At 40.3% G+C, this 21,825-nt stretch overlaps 1 protein-coding gene across 2 annotated transcripts in view; it reads right to left on the minus strand.

Annotated features, from left to right (window-relative positions):
* Nucleotides 1–5,860: 5,860 nt before the first annotated feature.
* The window catches only part of LOC121704963 (integrin alpha-M-like), a 41,543-nt gene continuing 25,578 nt past the window's right edge, over nt 5,861–21,825 (minus strand). For both annotated transcript variants that reach the window (XM_042085571.1, XM_042085572.1), the window contains exons 17-30: nt 19,703–19,848; nt 18,174–18,305; nt 17,643–17,716; nt 16,807–16,945; nt 16,612–16,710; nt 14,412–14,491; nt 14,211–14,297; nt 14,000–14,078; nt 12,008–12,106; nt 10,897–10,983; nt 8,865–8,975; nt 8,374–8,487; nt 7,959–8,069; nt 5,861–7,059 (exon numbers count right to left, since the gene is read on the minus strand). In XM_042085571.1, coding sequence (XP_041941505.1) covers nt 6,976–7,059; nt 7,959–8,069; nt 8,374–8,487; nt 8,865–8,975; nt 10,897–10,983; nt 12,008–12,106; nt 14,000–14,078; nt 14,211–14,297; nt 14,412–14,491; nt 16,612–16,710; nt 16,807–16,945; nt 17,643–17,716; nt 18,174–18,305; nt 19,703–19,848 — 1,442 coding nt within the window. In that variant the 3' untranslated portion in view covers nt 5,861–6,975. The remainder of the gene's footprint in view (nt 7,060–7,958; nt 8,070–8,373; nt 8,488–8,864; nt 8,976–10,896; nt 10,984–12,007; nt 12,107–13,999; nt 14,079–14,210; nt 14,298–14,411; nt 14,492–16,611; nt 16,711–16,806; nt 16,946–17,642; nt 17,717–18,173; nt 18,306–19,702; nt 19,849–21,825) is intronic.

Below are 21,825 nucleotides of genomic sequence, written 5' to 3' on the forward strand. Positions count from 1 at the left end.
TATTTTAGAGGGGATATCCGAACGTCATTTTTGAGCAATTTTGACAGCCCTAGTCCACTGTAGGCTACGCCAATCGTCTATTAACACCTTCCACCTAACCCCGGTGAGTGGGGGTCGCTATAATGCGTGTGAAATAGCACCATTGAGTAGCCTATGCGAAATAGCCTTAAAATCGTTCCGGTGTTGTGTGCCTTCTGGATTCTCCACCTACTGGTTTCCTTGCGCGTGCATGTGCTGCAGCAGTTGTCAGACATTCACAAACAAGTTGTTTTAGGCGGTTTGAAGTCGCTTTTCATACGCCATGAGCGCTCGGCTACATTACAGCCACTCGGACAAAAGACATGTAAAAAATATATGTTCTGAAAACTAGCATTAAACTGGATTCGATCCCGCAAAAGCAACACACGCGTGACTCTCTCCATCCTGATTCCCTACTCTTTGAGCCAACTAATATGTTACGCGAATCAATTAACTATTGTAGGCTACCATTAATTAATAATGTAGGCAACACCCAGGTAACATGTTGTCCAGGCTATCTGAAACAAGGGGTTGCCTCTCATCTACAACAACTGGTTACGTTGGGCTGCTACAGTCGTCAGTGCACTGTGCACAGTAGGCCTATGCTACTCTTTGTGGTTGATCAACTAAAAATAAAAGATGTATTTGGTGATGACGTTATTGTAGGCCTAGTAGACCTAAATTCTGAGAAATTAAATGGTACGAGAAACGATCTACATAGCGCACCAGACCGCGATGTCTTCAAGGGTTGAATGAAGGGAGTTTGCAAAAATTAGTGTATTTTTCAAGTCAATAAACATTCTTAATTTTCGAATGTCTTTGTCAGGGAACATCTGACTTTTAAAAACCATAGGCCTGGTAGTCGCTCAGACAAGGAGTTATAAGATAAAGGCAATACCATTTGTGTCACCTAATGCAGTTCAGTGAATTAGCAAGATACCATCAGAAGGCAACAATCATAAAGCACAGTGCGCGCGCGCGCTCTCTCCCCTGCGCATAAAGCTGTCTGCGTGTTGTAGGCTAGATTTGCGTGAGTTCTTTCTATCTGCTTACTTTTGTGAGGTGCGACCACCTAGGCTATGTTATAGACGTTCTATGAGGCACTAGTGTTTAGCTGTGTCACAAAACAATAAACTTTGTCAGACTACTTTTAAAATGATATTCAGGGCTATATACATTTTAAACATTCGGGGCTGAAGACCCGACAAAGCCTTGCGTTAATTCTTCAGATGGGAAGTGTCAGGAATTTTCATACGAGAGACGCTCTCATTGGTGGTTAGTATATGAAGTAGGGAATTGACAGCAACATATCCAATCACATTATGAGAGATGCTGAATTTAACATAAACTGCGATGTTTGATTTTAAATGAATGTAAATTTAGCCGGGACTGTAAGCTGTCACACATCAAAAATCGTTTATCGCCTGTAACTCCGTGATAACAGGACGTAACAGGAAGGCATTTGGCTGAACAACGGAGGTTAATATGCTCTATATTTTGTCCAAATGATGTCTGTCTATCATCGTGGCACTCGGGGAAAACCAGAATGTTTAATTTGTCCTGCGTTTCTTCTACGGCTGCAAACGGGATTCACTCGTAGTTAACCAAATATTTCTTTATTAGGGCAGGGCAGGCATATTTCTGGCTATTAAATTATTTCTAAACCAGTCTGCTAAAGTTTGTAGTTAAGTCTGTGTAGGGTTTTCCAGGCTCCATTTCTTTTTACGAGACACCCTGCTCACTTGAGCCATCTACCGGTTGTTTGGGTTGTTGCAGCGTCACACTGGGAAAATACAAATTAAAGTCGCGTGATACCGCGTGATCCCACGCGCGGACCGCAAGTGAAGCTGGCCAAGTCGAAGCACTGCCCACTGTAACTACTAGCAAACATTAGAGCCATTCCAACTTTCAGTTATCTTCAACTATCGTCGCCTATTAATTCCAGGGGTGTCAAACTCATTTGGGTTCAGGGGCCACATACAGCCCATCTGATCTCAAGTGGGGCGGACCAGTGAAATAATTGCAAAATATCCTTTTGACAACTCCAAATCTCCAGCTTAGTTTTTTTCAGTAGGCTATGCTTTACCCTTCAGCCTACATTTGTAGCCTACATAATCACAAGGGATATATTAGATTATTACACATTTATTCAGAGAGGCCAATGGAATTGAAATAAAATCCATTTCACTCTCATAAACAACTGGTTTATTTTTATAGTTGAGTGGATAGGCCTACATTTTTACATCTGACCACCTGAACCAACTCACCACACTAAACTCAAGTGGGAGCTATGAAGAAAGTAAACATCCTGCCTTAAAAATGTAAATGTGCAAATGTATGAAAAATAAAATGAACTTAACAAACATAAGTTAGCAGTGCATCGTCAGAAATTTATTCTCTACGAGTCTGGGCCGGATTAAACCATCTAGCGGGCCGCATCTGGTCCAGCGGGCCGTATGTTTGACACCCCTGACCTATACACTATTTGAATACCAAATTTCATTAAACTTTCAGTCTGTCAACAACTTTTAAACTATTTACATTCAACTTTTAAACGGTCTACTTTTAAACTATCATTAAACTACCCTATCAGTAACACTTTACTTGACGGGTGAGTTCATAACACATTCATAGCAGCTGTCATAAACTGCACATAAAGCATTCATGACTGTTTCATGAGACATGACTCAACATTCACACCACATTCATGAATGTGGAAGACAGAACGATGACAACTTGTCAAAATAAAAGTCTTTAGATCAATTATAAGCGGATGACATTCATTGTCCAAGATGTTGATCAGTTTGTTTAGGGTCCTTTTGTCAGATATTGAAGTGATGCACTCCAGTTCAGCTCCCACTACAGAGCCAGCCTTCCTTACCAGCCTGTCAAGTTGCCCAGCATCCTTCTTCTTTGTGCTTCCTCCCCAGCATAGTTCTACCAGAAAGACTCAGTAGACAGAATAGAATCAGTTAACAATTTAATTAGTAAAGGAACGGCTTGGATGCAAGCATGATAGAGTCCTGAATATGTAACAGTCTTTGGCGTAGGCCCCGTCTCGGATCCGTCCAGCGATGAGAGGATCTCGTCTCCTGCCGATGGATGAAGGCAGGGGCGGGGAGCCTACCCCCCACGACGAGACGGGGACCAACTGGTGGCGGTGGCTGAAGGAAGATGTGGTAGGCAGACCGTGCCCGATGGACGTGGACTGCTGGCAGAGGTGGCTGGAGGGGAGGTGGAGGGGACGTCAAAGTCAGCGTACTGAGAAGCAGAAGCAGTGTTAGGTGGTACATATTTAAAGAGCCCACTGAATTCCTATAGGCTAGCGCTGATTGAATGAGTGAATGATCAGATTGCAGGGCTTTCCCGAAAGTAGGCAACGCTAAGATTGGCTCCGTGTAAGCATGGGAGGAGTAAGCTACACTACGAGTCTTCCTAGTAGAACTTTCGCTGAAGCTATCATGGACTGTGGCAGGTTCCTCTTTCACCTTCCTCTTTGTATTTTTATTGGTGTTATTTCAGTTAGCCTATTAGCTGGTTTGATTTGCATTGAGCTCAGTGAGCATCAAACCAGCTAATAGGCTAACTGAAATAAAACCATGCCAATCTCTAGGTATGGTGAAGGGTATGTGATGATGTGGGGCTATTTTAATTCCAAAGGCCAAGGTAACTTTATCAGGATGCACAGTATTCTGGATCCATGAAATAACTGGCCTTTAAAAATAAAAATCTGCCTGTCTCTATGGGAATTTAACATAGGGGTGGCAATACTTATGACCCCTGAATTTTAAGGAAGAACATGTATTTATTTATGATACATTATTCATTCACTAAGAAAATTGATGTCCTTAAAGGTTAGATATTTCCTCATTTTTCACTTAAGGCATTAAGATCAATTTCCAAAAGATGATTTTATATTCCTCTTTTCAGTCAACTTTAGCATGGGTGCCAACACTTTTGGCCATCACTGTATGTACCTTTGTACTAATGAAATGTAGACATTGAAACTCAAACTGAATACCCTATGCAGAAAATATGAGAAACCATCTGGCTAGAAGTCAGTTGCATGCACATTCCACCTATGATTAGGCCCAGTGCAGGACAAAGTACAGAACTTAAGGGGCCATGGTGCAGGACAAAGTACTAAAGGGGCCATGGTGCAGGACAAAGTACTAAAGGGGCCATGATGCAGGACAAAGTACTAAAGGGGCCATGATGCAGGACAAAGTACTAAAGGGGCCATGGTGCAGGACAAAGTACTAAAGGGGCCATGGTGCAGGACAAAGTACTAAAGGGGCCATGGTGCAGGACAAAGTACTAAAAGGTAAAAACAAAAGAGAAAGCCCGCACACCGGAGTAGCTCTCAGTTTATTTAAAAGAAAACTTTTCAACGTCTCAACCCAACATGGTGTTCTTCAGGCAAATTGATGAACTGTCAGACAAAGGTATACAGGCTTTTTAGGACGTTAGCTGACAACAAGAATGTGATTAGAAGAGTCCATTGGACAGGCTAGGGTTAGGGGGGCTCGTAAAGGCAGATCAATTGTGAGTGGTATTGGTAACCTCACAGAAAATATCTGAGGTTATGTTGCCCATCTGATTAAACCAGAAGTCATTTCCCTCCCTTCTTATATTAGGGACTCCATAGACTTCATTAATTTTCTAAAATCGTTTGATGTCATCTCTGATAAATTGCTGTTGGCCACATTTGATGTTCAGAGCTTATACCAACATTCCACACAAAGGTGGCATTGAGGCACCTATAGAGGACTCTATTCGGTCCATGGCTCCAAACTATGCTTGCCTATATATGGGACGTTTTGAAAATAAGTTTGTGTTGAACTCAGTGAATTGTATTTATTTTATTATATTTTATTTAACCGATAGTGCAGCAAAAGTTGAACATTTCAATGTAGGCCTGTTGGTCCTCACTTTAAACCAGCACATCTACTTATCATCTACAAAAAGGGTTGGATTGCAAAAAGCAGAACTGACATCTACAAAAAGGGGAAGTCTCTCCACTGGAAAATATTAAAAAACATGCGGTCTAGATGACAGATGAGATAAGAGTGTCTGTCTTTTCATCACAGAAGTACAGAAAAAGCAAAGGTGATATTCTAGGTTAGTGGTAACCGCTCTTCTATGATACCATGGTGTGTATTGTGGTGAGAAGTCATGGTTTGACACTTATCTAGTGTCATATATGTATATATTAATTTTGACATTTATATAAATGTCAATTTGCCAATATATATATATATATATATATATAATTACCAATAATAAAATATATATATATATATATATATATATATATATATATATATATATATATATATATATATATATATATATATATATATACAGTATATATGTATACAGTATAAAATCTGAAGGCCATTTTGCATGCAGTGTGATGCAGAGCACACAATCTTGCAGAGCTAGTCTCACTGAATACAGGCCTCATTTACTGTATATAATGTATGTGATTGCCTGTTTTCTCACTCGAACAAACTTGAACTCAAGGATTACTTAGCAGCAGTAGCAGTTAGTTACCAGCATTTAATGAGATTATAACACACTTTAAAACTACACAAGTAAATTGTTTTGGCAAACGGTGTATATAAGAAAGAAACACAAAACCATAAGCTTTACAGATATTATCATGAGAGTACTGTATACAACCAGAAGACACACATGGGAAGTATATGGGCCTCAATGTAAACACATTTAGGTCTACAAACATTATGATGTATAAATTCACCATCCAAAAGAGCAGTAGATACAAATTCACAGCCCTACTGCTTGAGCTGCATGTCCCACAAACACTTATTATGACCGCCGCCCCACAAACACTTATTTCACTCATTATAGTTTTCATGTTCATCATTTTCTCTGTGCTACACCCCTTCAAAAACCCCTGTATATTTAATAAAACCCCTGTATATTTAATAAAACCCCTGTGTATTTAATAAAACCCCTGTATATTTAATAAAACCCCTGTATATTTAATAAAAAGAATCCCTGTGCACTGGTACTTCAGATTACCAGGTAAAAGAATCCCTGTGCACTGCTACTTCAGATTACCAGGTAAAACAATCCCTGTGCACTGCTACTTCAGATTACCAGGTAAAAGAATCCCTGTGCACTGCTACTTCAGATTACCAGGTAAAAGAACCCCTGTGCACTGCTAATTCAGGTTGCCAGGTGCTGGTGGGTTGCAGGAACATGAGAAATGTATGCAAAAATCCTTTACAGGGAAGCTACATCAGGTGCGTAACTGAAGTGCTCCGTTCGCGTTGCGTCTGCTGCAACAATTAGCTTCCACTATAATTAATGTAAGTAGCTACACCAGACTAGATAGCGGTGCGTACATTTGAAAAAAATAGACCAGTCTTCTGAAATGGTTTTTACGCGTCGCATACAGGACGCTAAAGTTAGCACCCGTTGTAGCTTCCCTGTTAGAACGCAGGCTGATCAGTCATGGAACCTGGTGACCCTGTAATTGTTTATTTCACCTGTGGGTGGTGTTGAGAGTTTGGGAAGCGGCCTTGAAGAAGCAAACAACTGAGACGTATAAGTAATTATTCATTCTCTTACAAACAAATTGATTAAGCATGATTATTTTTATATATATACCGGTATACATATTTTGCACCATCATTTTTTGAACACAGTCACACACACACACACATATGCACACACACAGGGCCCGAGCCGGGGCAATATACAGTAGGTAGCAGGAAGCTATGTCAAGGCAGAGACTCTGAAATGGGTGAGACCTCTCCGATGAAGTGGAAGTGAATAAACCAATCACATGCAACCAGTGTTAAATTCTGATCTATCTATCCATCTTTTATTAATTAACTTCGGCCTCACTTTGTGTATCTGGCTTTGCTCTGGTCACAGCGAGCATACACTGTCTGCAAAATACGCTGTCAAACTCGCGAGAGACTGTTATTCTGCTGCTTCTTGCGGTGATGCCTCTTCTCCTTGTGCTTCCTCTAGTTTCTGCTGGTACTGACTCTTGAAGAAGCCCGACTGCAATTAAAGACAAAGGACAGTGATTGTTAGAAATGTATACAGACCAGAAGATGGAATAGAAAGAAAGGAATAGAAAGACTGATAAACAAAGAATGGAATAGAAAGACTGATAAACAGACACGGTTGAGCACAACACAAATGAAAATAATTAGAGTACATGTTAAATGTTGCCTGGTCTCTGTGTGTTTATTTGTTTGTTTGTTTATGTATGTATATAATGTTTATTGTTTAGTTTGTTTGTTTGGCTAGTAGTCATTGAGCTATACCATGCTGGAGCTATCGCTAATTTCTGCTAAACATAAAACTCTAGGGAGTTCCCTTAAAGCGTACACAACATGAAACTTTGATTAAAGTATCATCAGTGTCTATACACATGAACTCGAGCATTGAGAACATTGTTTGAGTACACATAGTTTACTAAAAAGAAAGGTTTTGAACAACTCACTCCTTGGCTGGCAAGATGGCAGCGAGCAGAAAAACCAAGTGAGTTGTTCAAAACCTTCTTTTAGTGAACACTGTTCACACAAACAATGTTCTCAATGCTCGAGTTCATGACTCTGTACACAAACAATGTTCTCAATGCTCGAGTTCATGTGTAGAGACACTGATGGATCATCATGTTACTTCGATTTCATGTTGTGTCGAGTGTTTTAAAAATAGCGATTTTGACACGATCATGTATCAAAATAGTAGCGCCCCTAGGATTCCCATGCAAAAGGCCATTTGACCCGAAAACGACAACACATACGAGCTTAAAAGTGAAGCTTCCGACGTAATTATGCTTTTAAATGAAAGTTTGACTCGAGTACATTCACAAAAACACCCTAGGATGCATTTTGGGGAGAGTTATGCTTTAATTGTAAAACAATTATATGTGTATAGTGTTGACTGGTTACCTTGGTGAGGCCAGCAGTCATGAGAGCCAATAGGATGAGGCCACCCACCACTCCACCAATGATCTCCTTAGTTAGGTCTGGCTTGTCATAGACCTCCACAAGAGTCTCAATCTGCAGGGCACATGCACAACTTTACAATAACGTGACACAGTAATGCAAACCTATGAAAGCCCCTTTCTGCCACATAAAAAAAAAAAGAAAAATGGCCACAAAGTAAGAACAAATTCATAGATACTTTTGAGAATTTTGAGATTTGAGATAGAAAGTAAAAATATCGAGACAGGCCTACTAAGTCAAAGTGTTGATACTAAGTCAGAACTTTGAGATACTTTCTCAATTTTGAGATGCTTTGCATCATTGCTTTGCATAATTTTAAACTCTAAATGTAAAAATGAAAATTGTATTGTCTGGTTACCTTGGAGACTGGTGCCTGGTGGGAAGAGTCTGTTGAGTAGAAGATGTACTTGCTGTCATCGTACTCCAGTGTAGCTAAGCTGACCAAGTGAAACAAAGCAGAACGCAGGCCAGTCTGAGTAATATAGAGAGATAAGAAAGAGGAGAGGAAAATATTAAGTTGGAAAATTACAATATTAAAGATAAAAAGCATGGACAAAATGTACAAAAACTAGGAGGTGCAAAAAATATCTCCCCGAAACAAATTGAATCACATGATGGATATTCATTACTATTAATGTATTGTCATATACATGTACATCAATGTTTCTTAAAACTGTCTGGCTAAGACTTCTACTGCATGTTTTAACCCTAATGCCCACCCCACTCCATTTAATGCTGTTCTGTGAATACCCCAGGTGCAGAACCTTTGTAGAGAATAGATAAATGCTTTTTTTAGCGACAGGTGACATTAACTTTTAACCCTTTCAAGTTGTCTAACAAATCCAGCACCTGTTCGATCCATTCGGAGCTCACGTTCCCTGAGATGCTGTAGTGTCTTTGGTCGTCTCTCATCATGTAGGAGTTACACCTGAACTCCAGACACACGGCAATGGAGCAGTTCTGGGGGAGAGACAAGGGGAACAGGGAGAGAGGAAGACCAGGGGGACAGCAGAGCAGTGGTGAGTCCATACACTTCAATCAAAAGCTCCTCAACTGTCAGCGTTCCCACAGAGGGATGCAGGACCAAGCACATGCACATACATAGACCCAAAAGCCCCTGTCCTTTTTCTTCCAGGAGAGAAAGTGGCCCTTTTTTCTGGAGTGCTTAAAAAAAAGGTGACTATACATATTCCTGACTGCACACAGCTTCCCTGTCAAAAAATGCTAAAAGCTAAATATGAGGTCAGGAGATTAGCCTTGTTGCGTTCGGTGCCCTCTATACCTCCCTCCCTCCACGTCTCTTGCACAGCCAGCAGGTCACATCAAGCAGACAGGCAGCCCCTCTCAGCACCCAGCCCAATTGTGGTGGTGTTTCTTTGGAGGGGACAGGTGAGTGGTGATGAACTAGGGTGGCCATACGTCCAGATTTAGGCGCAGCCTCAAGCCAGACGCTCATTTGTCCTTCTTTTTGGAGTTGCACTGGGCCTCTAGAATCTTTGCTGTGATGCAGCATAGCGTTTCTCAAACTATGGACAAGGAGACCACTGGTCTACGGAGCCGCAGTCAAATTCTCAAGGAACCGCGGACCGACAGAAAAAGAAAAGAAACATTTTCGCAATCAGGAGGAAATACATGCTAATTTGGTGCCATCAAACACAATTAAATGGTAGGCGTTCATTCAATGCAATGTGCGAGAGAAACTGAAACCACTCGAATGTTGTAGAAAAGCTCTCCTGAGCTGCTGCAGAGGGTGAAGTACAGACAAATGTGCTGCGATGAACAGTTGCGGAGCAATGTAACAGAGAAGAAAGGATGTGTTTTTTGATGCACTATGCGTCAATCGGGTTTCTAAGGGTTAAGGTAAAAATCTTGCATAGTGTTCCTTTAATTACATGAAGACAGCATGTCTCCCCTGAAATCTTCAGTTTAAATACATATTAACTGGTTTTAGTGAGAAATTTAGCCTACAGATGCAAACAGAGGGTAGAAAGAGGGAATTGTACATTACTACTAATAACGAAGACCTTTGTGTCTGTGAACTGAGTCTTTTGTAGAAATATGTTGAGTATCAAATATTTGCATGAGTGTTGAGGATATTCTAATACATCTGTTAGTCAGATTTGCTAGCATATCACCTACTTGTTTTAAAGCATTTTTATTCTGCCCTTTTTTTACTTGAGCCCCTGCCCCACAAAATCTCTGTGTATGTCCCTGTGTAGGACTATGAAGGTGTGTTGGGAATGGAGTTAGGTCACAGAGAGGTAAAAAGCTCCGGGTTCAGGAACTAAAAGTTGAATTACCATTTGTTCCAAGGTGATTCTAATTAGCGCAACACACGACTCATAGATACGCTACTTAAATCCACAGGTAGAGACCCAAGTAGGACTTTGACTTTCTGAGGCCAGAGTTTTCCCAATGGGAGGTAGGCTCTTCCCATCTTGGATGTATACGTAGGGAAATATCTGAAACACTTTTATTTTTAACTCAACTTTAGCTATTACATTGCTATACTATAGTAGAACCACAGAAAAAATCCTCATATTACTGGGAATTTACATTCTGAGCAAGATGTTCGGGAAATGTTAATTAATGATATTACACTGCCTCCGTCTCAGACATGACATAACAATGTGTTTTGTAAGTGTACACTTCACATCCACTAAAAATAGAAGTGAAGTTCTTCACTTGTCAGACAGTATGTAAGGGATAACGGCCGCCGAGGTGTCCTGTTATACGGAATTAATGGACGAGGGCGAGGGGCAAAGAACTCCCCGAGAGATATGAGATGGGTGACTGAAAAACACATAAAAATGGTTCTGGTGTAAACTGGCCTTTAGGCCTTGAGGTTGTGTGAAATGCTAATCAATGTTTTTCTAATCACCACATCAGGCTCCTTGTTGTCCTTGAAGGTCTGCTTCAGGTCTATGATGTTCGGATTCCTCTCACGCCCTCTAGAGCATCCCTGGATCTAATGAAGAATAGAAATACACAGTCTGTCAGAGATACTATTAAACACATAAATGGATAAATCCAAAAATCTAACAGGGCATGATAGGGAATTACAGGAAATTCAACACATGACTGATTATTATTATAATAGTTGTATTTCTGGAAACTTATTAAAATATTTATCTAAAAGGTGATGAACTTATGAAAGTATTGTATTTCAACGAGAAAAAAAATATTTTTTTTAGACATCTGCCAAAGCTACGTAGACACAATTGCTAGTATGTATTGCATTATTCGGTAACACTTTACTTGACGGTGGGGTTCATAACACATTCATAGCAGCTGTCATAAACTGCACATAAAGCATTCATGACTGTTTCATTAGACATGACTCAACATTCATACCAAACCTTTCATGAATGTGGAAGACAGAACGACGACAACTTGTCAAAATAAAAGTCCAACAATCGCAAAGCAGCATTGCCGTTTTTGTTCCAAACCTCTTATCTGATCACATCTGAGTCAATGAGCTGCTACTCCAGCGCCGAAAAGACAGAACATGGTTAAGCAAATCATTTTTGTTTCATAAAAATGATTTTGTTTTATGATGTAACCTTTGCAGATGATTTCTCATCTTTTGCTACTGGGAATGTCTAACCGTTCCAGGTTACATAAATACAGGTCAGCTGAATGTAGGCTAGTTTACCTCCCAGTGTTAAACTCAGTGATTACGAATACTTCACAACTTGTATAGTAAAGTGACATTCGATGTAGACTTTATAAGATATTCATAAAATATTTACAAAGGCTGGAGAGAAAAACGGCAATGCTGCTTTGCGATTGTTGCACTTTTATTTTGACAAGTTTACATTGTTCTGTCTTTCACATTCATGAAAGGTTTGGTATGAATGTTGAGTCATGTCTCATGAAACAGTCATGAATGCTTTATGTGCAGTTTATGACAGCTGCTATGAATGTGTTATGAACTCACCCGTCAAGTAAAGTGTTACCCATTATTCTATATTGAATACTATTGCACACACTTGCAAACTGTCCACATTGGTCCAGATATCTTTGCCTTGGAGTCTTACTGGAACATGAACTACAACAGTAAGATTGAGTCCTCTGATTTGGTTTGTCACCTGAAAGGAAGAGAGAGTGAGAATAACAAAACACTTATTTAACAGAAATTGTTTTGTTTTTTGTATTCTTACATTAATACACAGGATTAGATGTTAAAATCCCTTGTGCCAAAATCCAAGGTAAAAACACATTCAGAAGCCCCTACTCAAATTAACTTTAAAAAGCTACCCACAAATCTGCCAAGAAATGGTCACAAACACAAGACAAATGGCCCATCCAACAGCAGTATATATGCGGCATGTCATTGGGGTTATCAAGTGGGCACCCTCATTCACTGATGTTTCGTTAAGTTAGGCCCAAGACACCTCATGAAGGCTTAACAGTGAAACCAGCGTCTTGAAGACACTCCCCTCCATGCTGCCACCATATTACCACATTGAAATATCCCATACCCAAAATACTCTTAACCAGCCTACAGTAGGCATGGTCTAGGTTGGCTAGGTTGGTCCGTCCCGTTGATGTGCACTGAACCATAAACATAAAAACCCTAGCCAACCACCATCAACCCAGGCACAGCCCATCGCAAACACAAAACAAATTAGCCAGTTAGCTTAGCCAGTTAGCTTACGCCCCACAGCGCCGGACAGTAACGGAGTACATTTACTTGAGTACAGTACTTGAGTACAATTTTGAGGGTTCTGTACTTTACTCGAGTATCATTTTTGGGGAGTACTCATGACTTTACTCAAGTACATTTGAGAGGTAAATATTGTACTCTTTACTCCGCTACATTTCGATCCATAGCCGTGAGTATCCGTTACTCCACTACATTTCTATCCATAGCCGTGAGTACCCGTTACTACTTCTAAAAAATAAAGGAAAGAATAAAAATCACGGAAACCCTCAAGTTTCCCTCTCAAACGTGATTGGATTGTGCAGGCGCCACTGATTGGGACAGCCTATCAGCAATCACCTTCAGCTTTCCGCCAGAGTCAACTCCATAGTCAGATTTAGATAAGAGACGAAACCATGGACGAAACAATGGATGAAGACGCAGCAGGTCCGTCCCGGGAATGTGCCAACCGGTGGCCCCACCTCGCCAGACAATTTTCTGAACAAGTTAATGATAGTTTTCGCTTCAAGTGTTTCAATTACAAAATAGTATTTTGTATTTGAAATACGTATTTTAAATACATGTATTAGAAATACTGCCCATCCCTGGCAACATGGTAAAAAGATGAAAATGACTTGATTTTACTTTCAATTCCTTTTACATTATCCAAGGTATTAACATTAACATTTTTCATAACTCCATGTAGGACGTTTCTGTACATAAATGTAAGCACTGTGGCAGTAGTAATGCAATATTTAGAAAATGTAGGCTACTCTTGTACTCTTGATACTCAAGTACTTTTAAAAACAAGTACTTCAGTACTTTTACTTAAGTAGACATCTGACTGTTGTACTTTGACTTGTACTTGAGTAAAATTTAGCAAAGGGTATCTGTACTTTTACTCAAGTAATGAAGCTGTGTACTCTGTCCGCCTCTGACGCCCCATCACAAACACAAAACAAATTAGCCAGTTAGCTTATGCGTATGTAGATTGATGAGAAATTGGGGGCTAGATTGCCAAAAAATTATTTGCTATTGTTGGTGAAGTGGCAGCATGAGAAAAACATTTGGGAAACACTGCTCTAATATTTACATATGTATTCTAGAAATTAAACTCTAGACTCTAGAATTTTTATTCATGGTATGGTTTCCATAACAGCATGTGAATCGATGATGGTGTGTACAGTGTCATACAAAGGGCTGCCACACAGTGTAAGAGTTAAGTAAATATTTCAGAATGTATAGAGAACATTGGATATCTTTGGAGACGTAGATTTAGAAAGACATAAGACAGAATAAAGCATGTGTGCTTGTGTGTGCTTGATATGGTCTACTCTACCTCTAATTCTTGTATCACTGGTTTTTGCAAGCGATTATCTCCTGCAGTGAAATTAATGTAGTTCGTGGTACCTTTAAAACTGGGAAAGTACAAGAAAGAGACTGAATTTAAATAGTGTTGAAATAATGGTGGTCATCAATGATCCATCACTTATGGTCTTCATGGTAGCTTGTACAAATCAAATGTTGAGAGTGTGTTCATGAACACCGACCTGTTCAGAGTTACATAAATGCTGTATTTGACCCCAATGTCCAGACTTTTGGACAACTGGCTACTGGAATGATGTTCATCGTTGTCACTGGAAGAGATTACATCTGTCAGTCAAATATTGATAGTTGACACATATTTAAACAATGAGGATTTCTTAAAACATACACCTAGCTATGCTCTACCCTAAGTCCTCAGAATTTACCTTGAAGCCAGGGCCCGCATGGTGACTCTGTCACCAAAATGGCTGCTTTCACCAATTCCATACTGAACAACAAAATCAGCCTGAAGAAAATAAAGATCATTTAGAGTTGGTATATTCATTTGCACATTCCTGTGTGTGTGTGTGTGTGTGTGTGTGTGTGTGTGTGCGTCCCCACTAGTAAAACCTGTCAAGAGATCCCTTATGAGGACAAATTTCTGGTCCCAACTTAATGGTCTGGTTTCACCTGACATATTCATATCAAACATTGTCTTGCCTTACTACTGCCTCCATTTGCATTTTAAATGTGTACATGTGTGTGTTTGTGTGTGGTTTTGTAAAGGAACCAATATGAGGACAACAAAGTTCCTACTAGTAAAACTTGTCAAGAGGTCCCTTATGAGGACAAATTTCTGGTCCCCATACAATTCTGGTCCCCACAGACTGAGGGCAGGGCTCTACACTAACATTTTTTTCCAGGAGCACTTGTGCGCCCAAGTTAAAAAATTTAGGAGCACAGACAAAAATGTGGGTGCACAGTCAGTTCTGTACTTAATTTACACATAATCTAACATTACACTGCAGCTAACAGTTAAACATGCCAGTGTACCAATTGCGAAGATTATGAATGACTGACGACATTTACAGGAAACAAGATTTTAAAGAATAAGTAATATTAGTGCCTACTTTATTTTCAGTCTGTTCTATTTTTCTACATTTTGTTAAGTAAGGGATAATGTATAGAACGCCGGTCATTATGGGGAAAATAAGTCCTGACAGGGCGAACCGGACCCCGACGCGCCAGCCCTGAAGGGACTTATTTTCCCATAATGACCGGCGTTCTATACATTATCACGCTTATTATACGGCTACTTGCCAAAACGAAAAAAATAAACTCCACGATATGTCGCTTTACACTTAATTGTTACCGTTTCGTTGTGGCTTTTGCTGAGAAACAAATAGTTCGCAACACACGCTGAACTTGATTCAAACATTCTTTAGAACACAGCTGATCAACTGTCTGCTTTCCCATGCAAAAAGTGACCGGAATACTTGCGGAGTGATATGATCAGCAGCACAAAACCCGTTGCCATTGACAGCGGTAATTATATGTTTGCAGCGGTAATTACATGAATTTATTTTACCGTAGAATGTTGGGAAATCCCATTCAAGTCAATGGAGCGTTCTACTAGCATTGTGAAGAGCCGTATAATAATATAAAATAGTATAAAGCATTGCCAATTTGTATTTAGCCTGTTTATCAAGTACCTGCCAAATGTAGGCTAATTTGATTTATTTGTGAATCCATCTGTAGCTAATCCAGATATTTTCTCTTCCACATAACCCAACATAATCTAATCAAGGATATTTATTTTTATTTGATATATCTGCATAGATGGGGACAGTAGGCCAATGTTATGCCTACTTTCGTTTTGCACTTCAGCTTGTATTCGGTGTAAACAAACAAGCATGTGTGGAAGCTTGGAGTTGTCAGTAGCGTTCTACCTTTAAAGAAAACGGGGCTACTTCTGTGCCTGTTCGCTACAGCTATATTTTGCATATTGCATCCAATACGTCAACTGGGCTAGGCATGTTACCTTTCCTTCTCTCACTGCATTCTCAGAATCTCATCCTGTTCCTCCTATATCCGATGAATTCGGTGGGTTGAAGAAATTAGTTATTTTGCATCTTGGCTGGCTAATCTAACTTTCCGCTTTTTCTGCGCACTCTTGAATTTCATAGAAGTGACTAGCTAGTCACAACACGAAACTGCTAAGGTTGATGGGAGATGTAGTTTTTATGCCGCATTCGCGATGTGATCATATGGTACGCACCAGTAATGTTTCTCGATGTTGCGGTGTATTTTGTAGACAAACATTGACATGGTTAGAAGTCATTTGCACCAGTGCGCCTAAATATTTTTTTGCACTCGCATGCCATAATTTTTACTTGCATGTGCGAGTGAAATGGGCGCACTGTAGAGCCCTGGAGGGTAATAACCAGACGGTACCAAGCTAATATTGTTGTTCTAGATACAACTGAAAGTGCAAAACATTTCTTTATAATGGTTAGGGTTAGGCATAGGGCCTGGTCTAAGAATAATTTAGTATTCTTTAGTTACTGTATAATGGAAGTCTCTTTCTCTCTCTCTTTATGTGCCCATGTGTGTGTGTGTGTGTGTGTCAGATGGGTATCCCTCAACCTTGTGTCCGGCCCGCAAGATGGGTCTGTTGATGCTGCAGTCCGTCTTTCCCAGGGTGACTCCATCTGTACTGTCTAGAGAAGTGCACTCCACCCTGCCCTGCAGCAGCAGACACAGATACGAGCTCATTCCCTTTATATCTCCACATGCAGAATCATATCAAGGTTACTGTTCTAAAGACCTGTTTTCCCTCACCTGGCTCTTGGTGAAGGTCCTGTAGGAGAGACCAGGAGGGTATGAAAGAAACACACGGGTGTCGTAGGAGTTCTCTCGTCTATTCTCCACACTCACTGCCACACTTATCTCCTGTGCAATGCCCACCTCGATAATGGATCTGTCAGGACAAAACAAGACATTTGGGTGAAACTGCCCACATAATATGAGGCACACCCTTACATCATGTGGTAATGGGGTATTATAAACAGAGAGTTAAGGCCTGTCCACAATGGCAGTGTTAAGTATAATAATAAATGTAATAATTATGGGTTTAAATAATGCTCTAGGTATTAAGAACAGCAACGTCTGTACTGCACACTGTAACAACAACTAGATGAGAAAATGTAGGGTTAGCTAGCTTGGGGTTATGATTCAGGGCCTCGTTTCCTGATAATGATTAAGACGTTCACAAGAGGGACTTTACAACTTACATGTAGGTTTACAATGCTTTCGGGAAACCAGGCCCAGGTTAGATAGGAGCTAAGGAGTTAAAATACATAAATACTGCTCTAGCAATTAAGAATAACAGTGTCCACACTACAAACTATAACAACAACAACATGAACAAAATCTATTTTGTTGGGATCACTTTCTGAGAGATTTTGTGAAAGATGGAAACTCTGACAGCAGATCGGAATACATCATTTTGTTATAATTGCAACAATCTTTATAGTGAATCTTATCAGTGTGGAGGGGCCATGACATTTGGTTACATTTTCCCATGATTGATTGAAACCTCTACAATGCCAATGGACAGAAAACCAAAGGATCGAAGAGTAAACAGAACAGTCCAATGGTGTGCTTGGATGGCTTACCCAGAGAAGTTGAAGTTGATATGGATTTCATCAATACACTTGTTGTCCTCTCCACAGTCAATTTCAAAGTTTAACTAGAACACAAAGGCAGACATTATATAAATATATTAGACTAGCCTAAAATTGAAGCCAGAGTACATACTGTAGATAATTAAATAATCACCATCTTAACCACTCGGTGACTTGCACAGTTTTGAAAATGAACGTTAAGGGTTGTTTTAAGGACATGTTTGTGAATGCCCATAGGCAGCCACTCTATAGCAGTAAAGGCGATTCAAAACGAGTCAGAAAAGTCGAGACAGGACCAATCGTCAAAATGTCGGTGTCCACCACTCTAATTCATCCAAAACAAACCAGAAAAGGGGCTCAAAGTGCTAAATACCGGAATTATCCTTTAATAGATATCAGAATCAGTTTTGCAATATACCTAGTTGTTCCTATGTATTTTGGTCATAGTAATATGAATCATGAGTTGAGATACAGTCTTAATGAACACAAAACTGTATCCCGGCCCATTGCAGAGACTCTTACCTTCTCATCTTTGGTAATGGGGGAACTGCTGGACAGTTTTGGTGTCAGTTGCTCTGCAGACGGGATAGGAAGCCCCTCGAAGGAGAAGGCTACCCGGACGTCCACAGGATTCACAACATCCTCTGGGGAGCACTGGAAGAAGACAAAGAATCACTGTTGGTGAGTGTATGATGAAGGTAATAATACTTTGTGAGTAAAGCATTTACCTAATCTGAGTGAATCCTGACAAAACCCAAAATGGTGTTAGGAAAAATCGCGGTTCCCTTTTAAATGATCCTGCCGACGTATCCTTGTCTGGCCTAGATCCATATAGACAAACGTTTATTTCTGGGTGAGAGGGCACAGTTTGAGGTTTAAAATCGTTGGAGTTCCTTTGAACCGCTTTGAACCAATCACTAACAACCAGCGTTTCATTATACAGAGAAGTTTCTCTGCATCACAAGCTTGCATCTTATCAGCAAACAGTCACAAGTTTCATCTGCGTAACTCTCGCCTAAATGCATCCTGGTGTTTTGTGAATGTACCCGAGTCAAACTTTCGTTTAAAAGCATAAGTACGTCTGCCACTTTTAAGCTTGTATGCGTTGTCGTTTTTTCGGGTGAGATGGCCTTTTGAATGGGAAAGTAGTGCCAAGGGGCACTAATATTTTGATACATGATCGTGTCAAAATCGCTATTTTTAAAACGCTAAGAAGGCTCGACACAACATGAAACTTTGATCGAGGTATCATCAGTGTCTCTACACATGAACTCGAGCATTGAAAACATTGTTGGTGCACACAGAGTCTACTAAAAGAAAGTAAACTTGGGTGAATTGTTATTCTTATTAGGCTATAGGTCCAAATTAAGATACTGTAGCCTAAAGATTCTGAGTCTAAGCCTTAGTTTAAAAAAATGATACTGATACTGCTCCATTGGGACGTAATTATGGGGCGTGTTTCAACCGATACAGGGGGGGGATGCCTCTGCACTCAATTGGATAGACCTCCTTCCTCCATCCTTCTTCTCCTATATCCCCTCCGTTTTTAAAAATAATTCTGTTGAACAGTGATATGCAACAGCGCTGTTTTCCCTTGATGAAAGTGAAACGTTGGCCAAAGTTTTCAGAAATAATTGTTTTCAGTGATACAACCTCATTAAGTAATATGAATTTTCCATCTAAGCCATCTATCCCTCTAGCCACAGCATTTTTGTTTCAAACATAAGCCTAATTAAAGCGTGCTCAGATGACGTGATAGACCAGGCGCTGTTGCTCACCTGTCCATCATCGTAAAGCCTGATTTGATTGGTCCGCCCAATATAGGGCGAGCATACTTCCACCACAATGGAACAATGCCAGACTGAACTTCCCGACCTCAAATGTTGTGGGCGGGACTAAGTTTGGAATGGCACTCATGCTAAAGGCTAGCCTATATACTTTAAGACATTTCTACCCTCTCAAAGGGATACACATTCTTACAGTAAGATTATGTCACATTGACTGCAGGTAATCATTGCTAGGGTAATAAATCACACTCCCTGTAGACTCACCTGTACAAAGAAAGAGTGTTCAAAACATGTTTGCAGAGACACTGTGACCTCTTTGTTTTCCCTCCTGTCTTTTCCTGTGAAGAGGGCACGGACATTTTGACGGACAAAATCTAGGCTCAGTGTGTAGTTGAGTTTTGCCTTCAGTCCTGGAACAAAAGGAATGCTCAATATCTTAGTACACTGTTTTCAACAAATGTTTAGGCTCTTTTCTTGTATGACTTAAAGACATATTATTCAATCCAGGTACAGTAGCAACTTAAAGTCCAAGTTGGGGCATCTGGTCAAAACTGCACTGAAGATTGTATGTCATCCAGACCAGGGGGTCGTTTCTAGAAAGCATCATTTGCTAACTTGCGTTGCAACCTTGGTAGTTCGCTCCATCGTTCTTGGATTTGGTGTTTCTAGAAAGGGTAGTTCGAACTCTCAATCGCAAACAAGGACGCAAAGTTTGGTCGTTTGAACTACTGCCCCTAGGCAGTCGCACTTGTGTCGTTCCTTGGTAGTTCCTGTTGGTGTCCGGAGCGCCCAACCAAAAATCACAACCGCCTAACCAAAAATTGCGAAGTGGATGTTTATCTCGTGACTCAATGATTGATCTATCCTGTAGCTTAATTTTGATTAAGACACTGACTCCCCTACTTGGCTCATTCTTGCTATTTATGTTAATTCAAGTATTGCCTTGCTTTTAGTATTATAATCTTCCCAGACCCTCATAACAGTAGTGATAAATGGTGTAGTGGCTAAAGCAGATGACTTATTATCCCAACGTTATAGGTTCGATTTTCTTATGATGTGAGATTGTCCTCTTGCTTCTCGCTACCTGCAGGTGAACTAGTGTGACACGTAGATTAAATTGTTTTTGACTGATGTCTTGTACCTATGGTCTCTCGATGTAGAGTAACTATATGTATGGTCAAAACCTGTATCGTAGGTCTACTCTTACTCAGAGATGAAAAAAAGAGACAGGATGCGAACTCCGGCCGAGCGCGTAGTGCACTGATATGTTGCCGTTAAGCCACGAGACAATTGATAACTTTTGCGATACCCAGACATTCGTCCAGGATATATATTTTTTCCAACATAGATATTTAACACAAATAATGGCACATATTGGTCGGCTTCAGTAAAATGTTTTATATAGGCCTACTTGCAATTAATAGGTTTAGATTTTTGCAGATGATAATGACAATGCCAGCATTAATCACTCGGTTTAAATGAGAAAAATGTCAACATAGGCTGTGGCAGAGAATTTCTAGGGGGTGGGGTATTACATGTTGCCACTGTTTCCACCAATGATATCTATCGCTGCATCATCAACAACGTTGTTGGAACTACAGTGTTCGAACGTCGGAGGTAGCAAATTGCGACACAGGTAACAATGTCGTTGTTTGGTCGCAAGTTGCGTCGTACCATGGTGGTTGAGCAACGTCGTTGCTAACTTTTCTAGAAACGACCCCCTGGGCTACATGCAGGCACTCAATGAATAGTCAGTCCTCAGGGAGGCACGGCAAATTTTAGAGGACCCCACACACATCCTGGGGGTCGTTTCTAGAAAATTTAGCAACAACGTTGCTCAACCACCATGGTACGACGCAACTTGCGACCAAACAACGACATTGTTACACCTGTTTCCAGAAAGCATCGTACCTGTGTCGCAATTCGCTACCTCCGACGTTCGAACACTGTAGTTCCAACAACATTGTTGATGATGCAGCAATACATATCATTGGTGAAATCCTAGAAATTCTCTGCCACCTATGTTGACATTTTTCTAATTTAAACCGAGTGATTAATACTGGCATTGTCATCGTCATCTGCAAAAACCTAAACCTATTGCAAGAATATAAAACATTTTACTGAAGCCGACCAATATGTGTCATTATTTGTGTTAAAGGAGAATTCCGGTGTGATATTGACCTAAAGTGTGCTGAAACATGATACCGAGTGTGAACGTATGTCTCATAGCCCATCTCGGCTTGTCCCCTGCACTCCAAAATCTGGCGCTAGTTAGCCTATGCTACCAACAGCTTTTTCAATGGTGGTGCTTCGGCATCGGGCTAGCCATGCAAATAAATCACTGTTTTACACCATTTACGAGGCTCAATGTATCTTCACACTTCATT

Source organism: Alosa sapidissima, chromosome 3 (genome assembly GCF_018492685.1).
Source record: "Alosa sapidissima isolate fAloSap1 chromosome 3, fAloSap1.pri, whole genome shotgun sequence".
NCBI lineage: Eukaryota > Metazoa > Chordata > Actinopteri > Clupeiformes > Clupeidae > Alosa > Alosa sapidissima.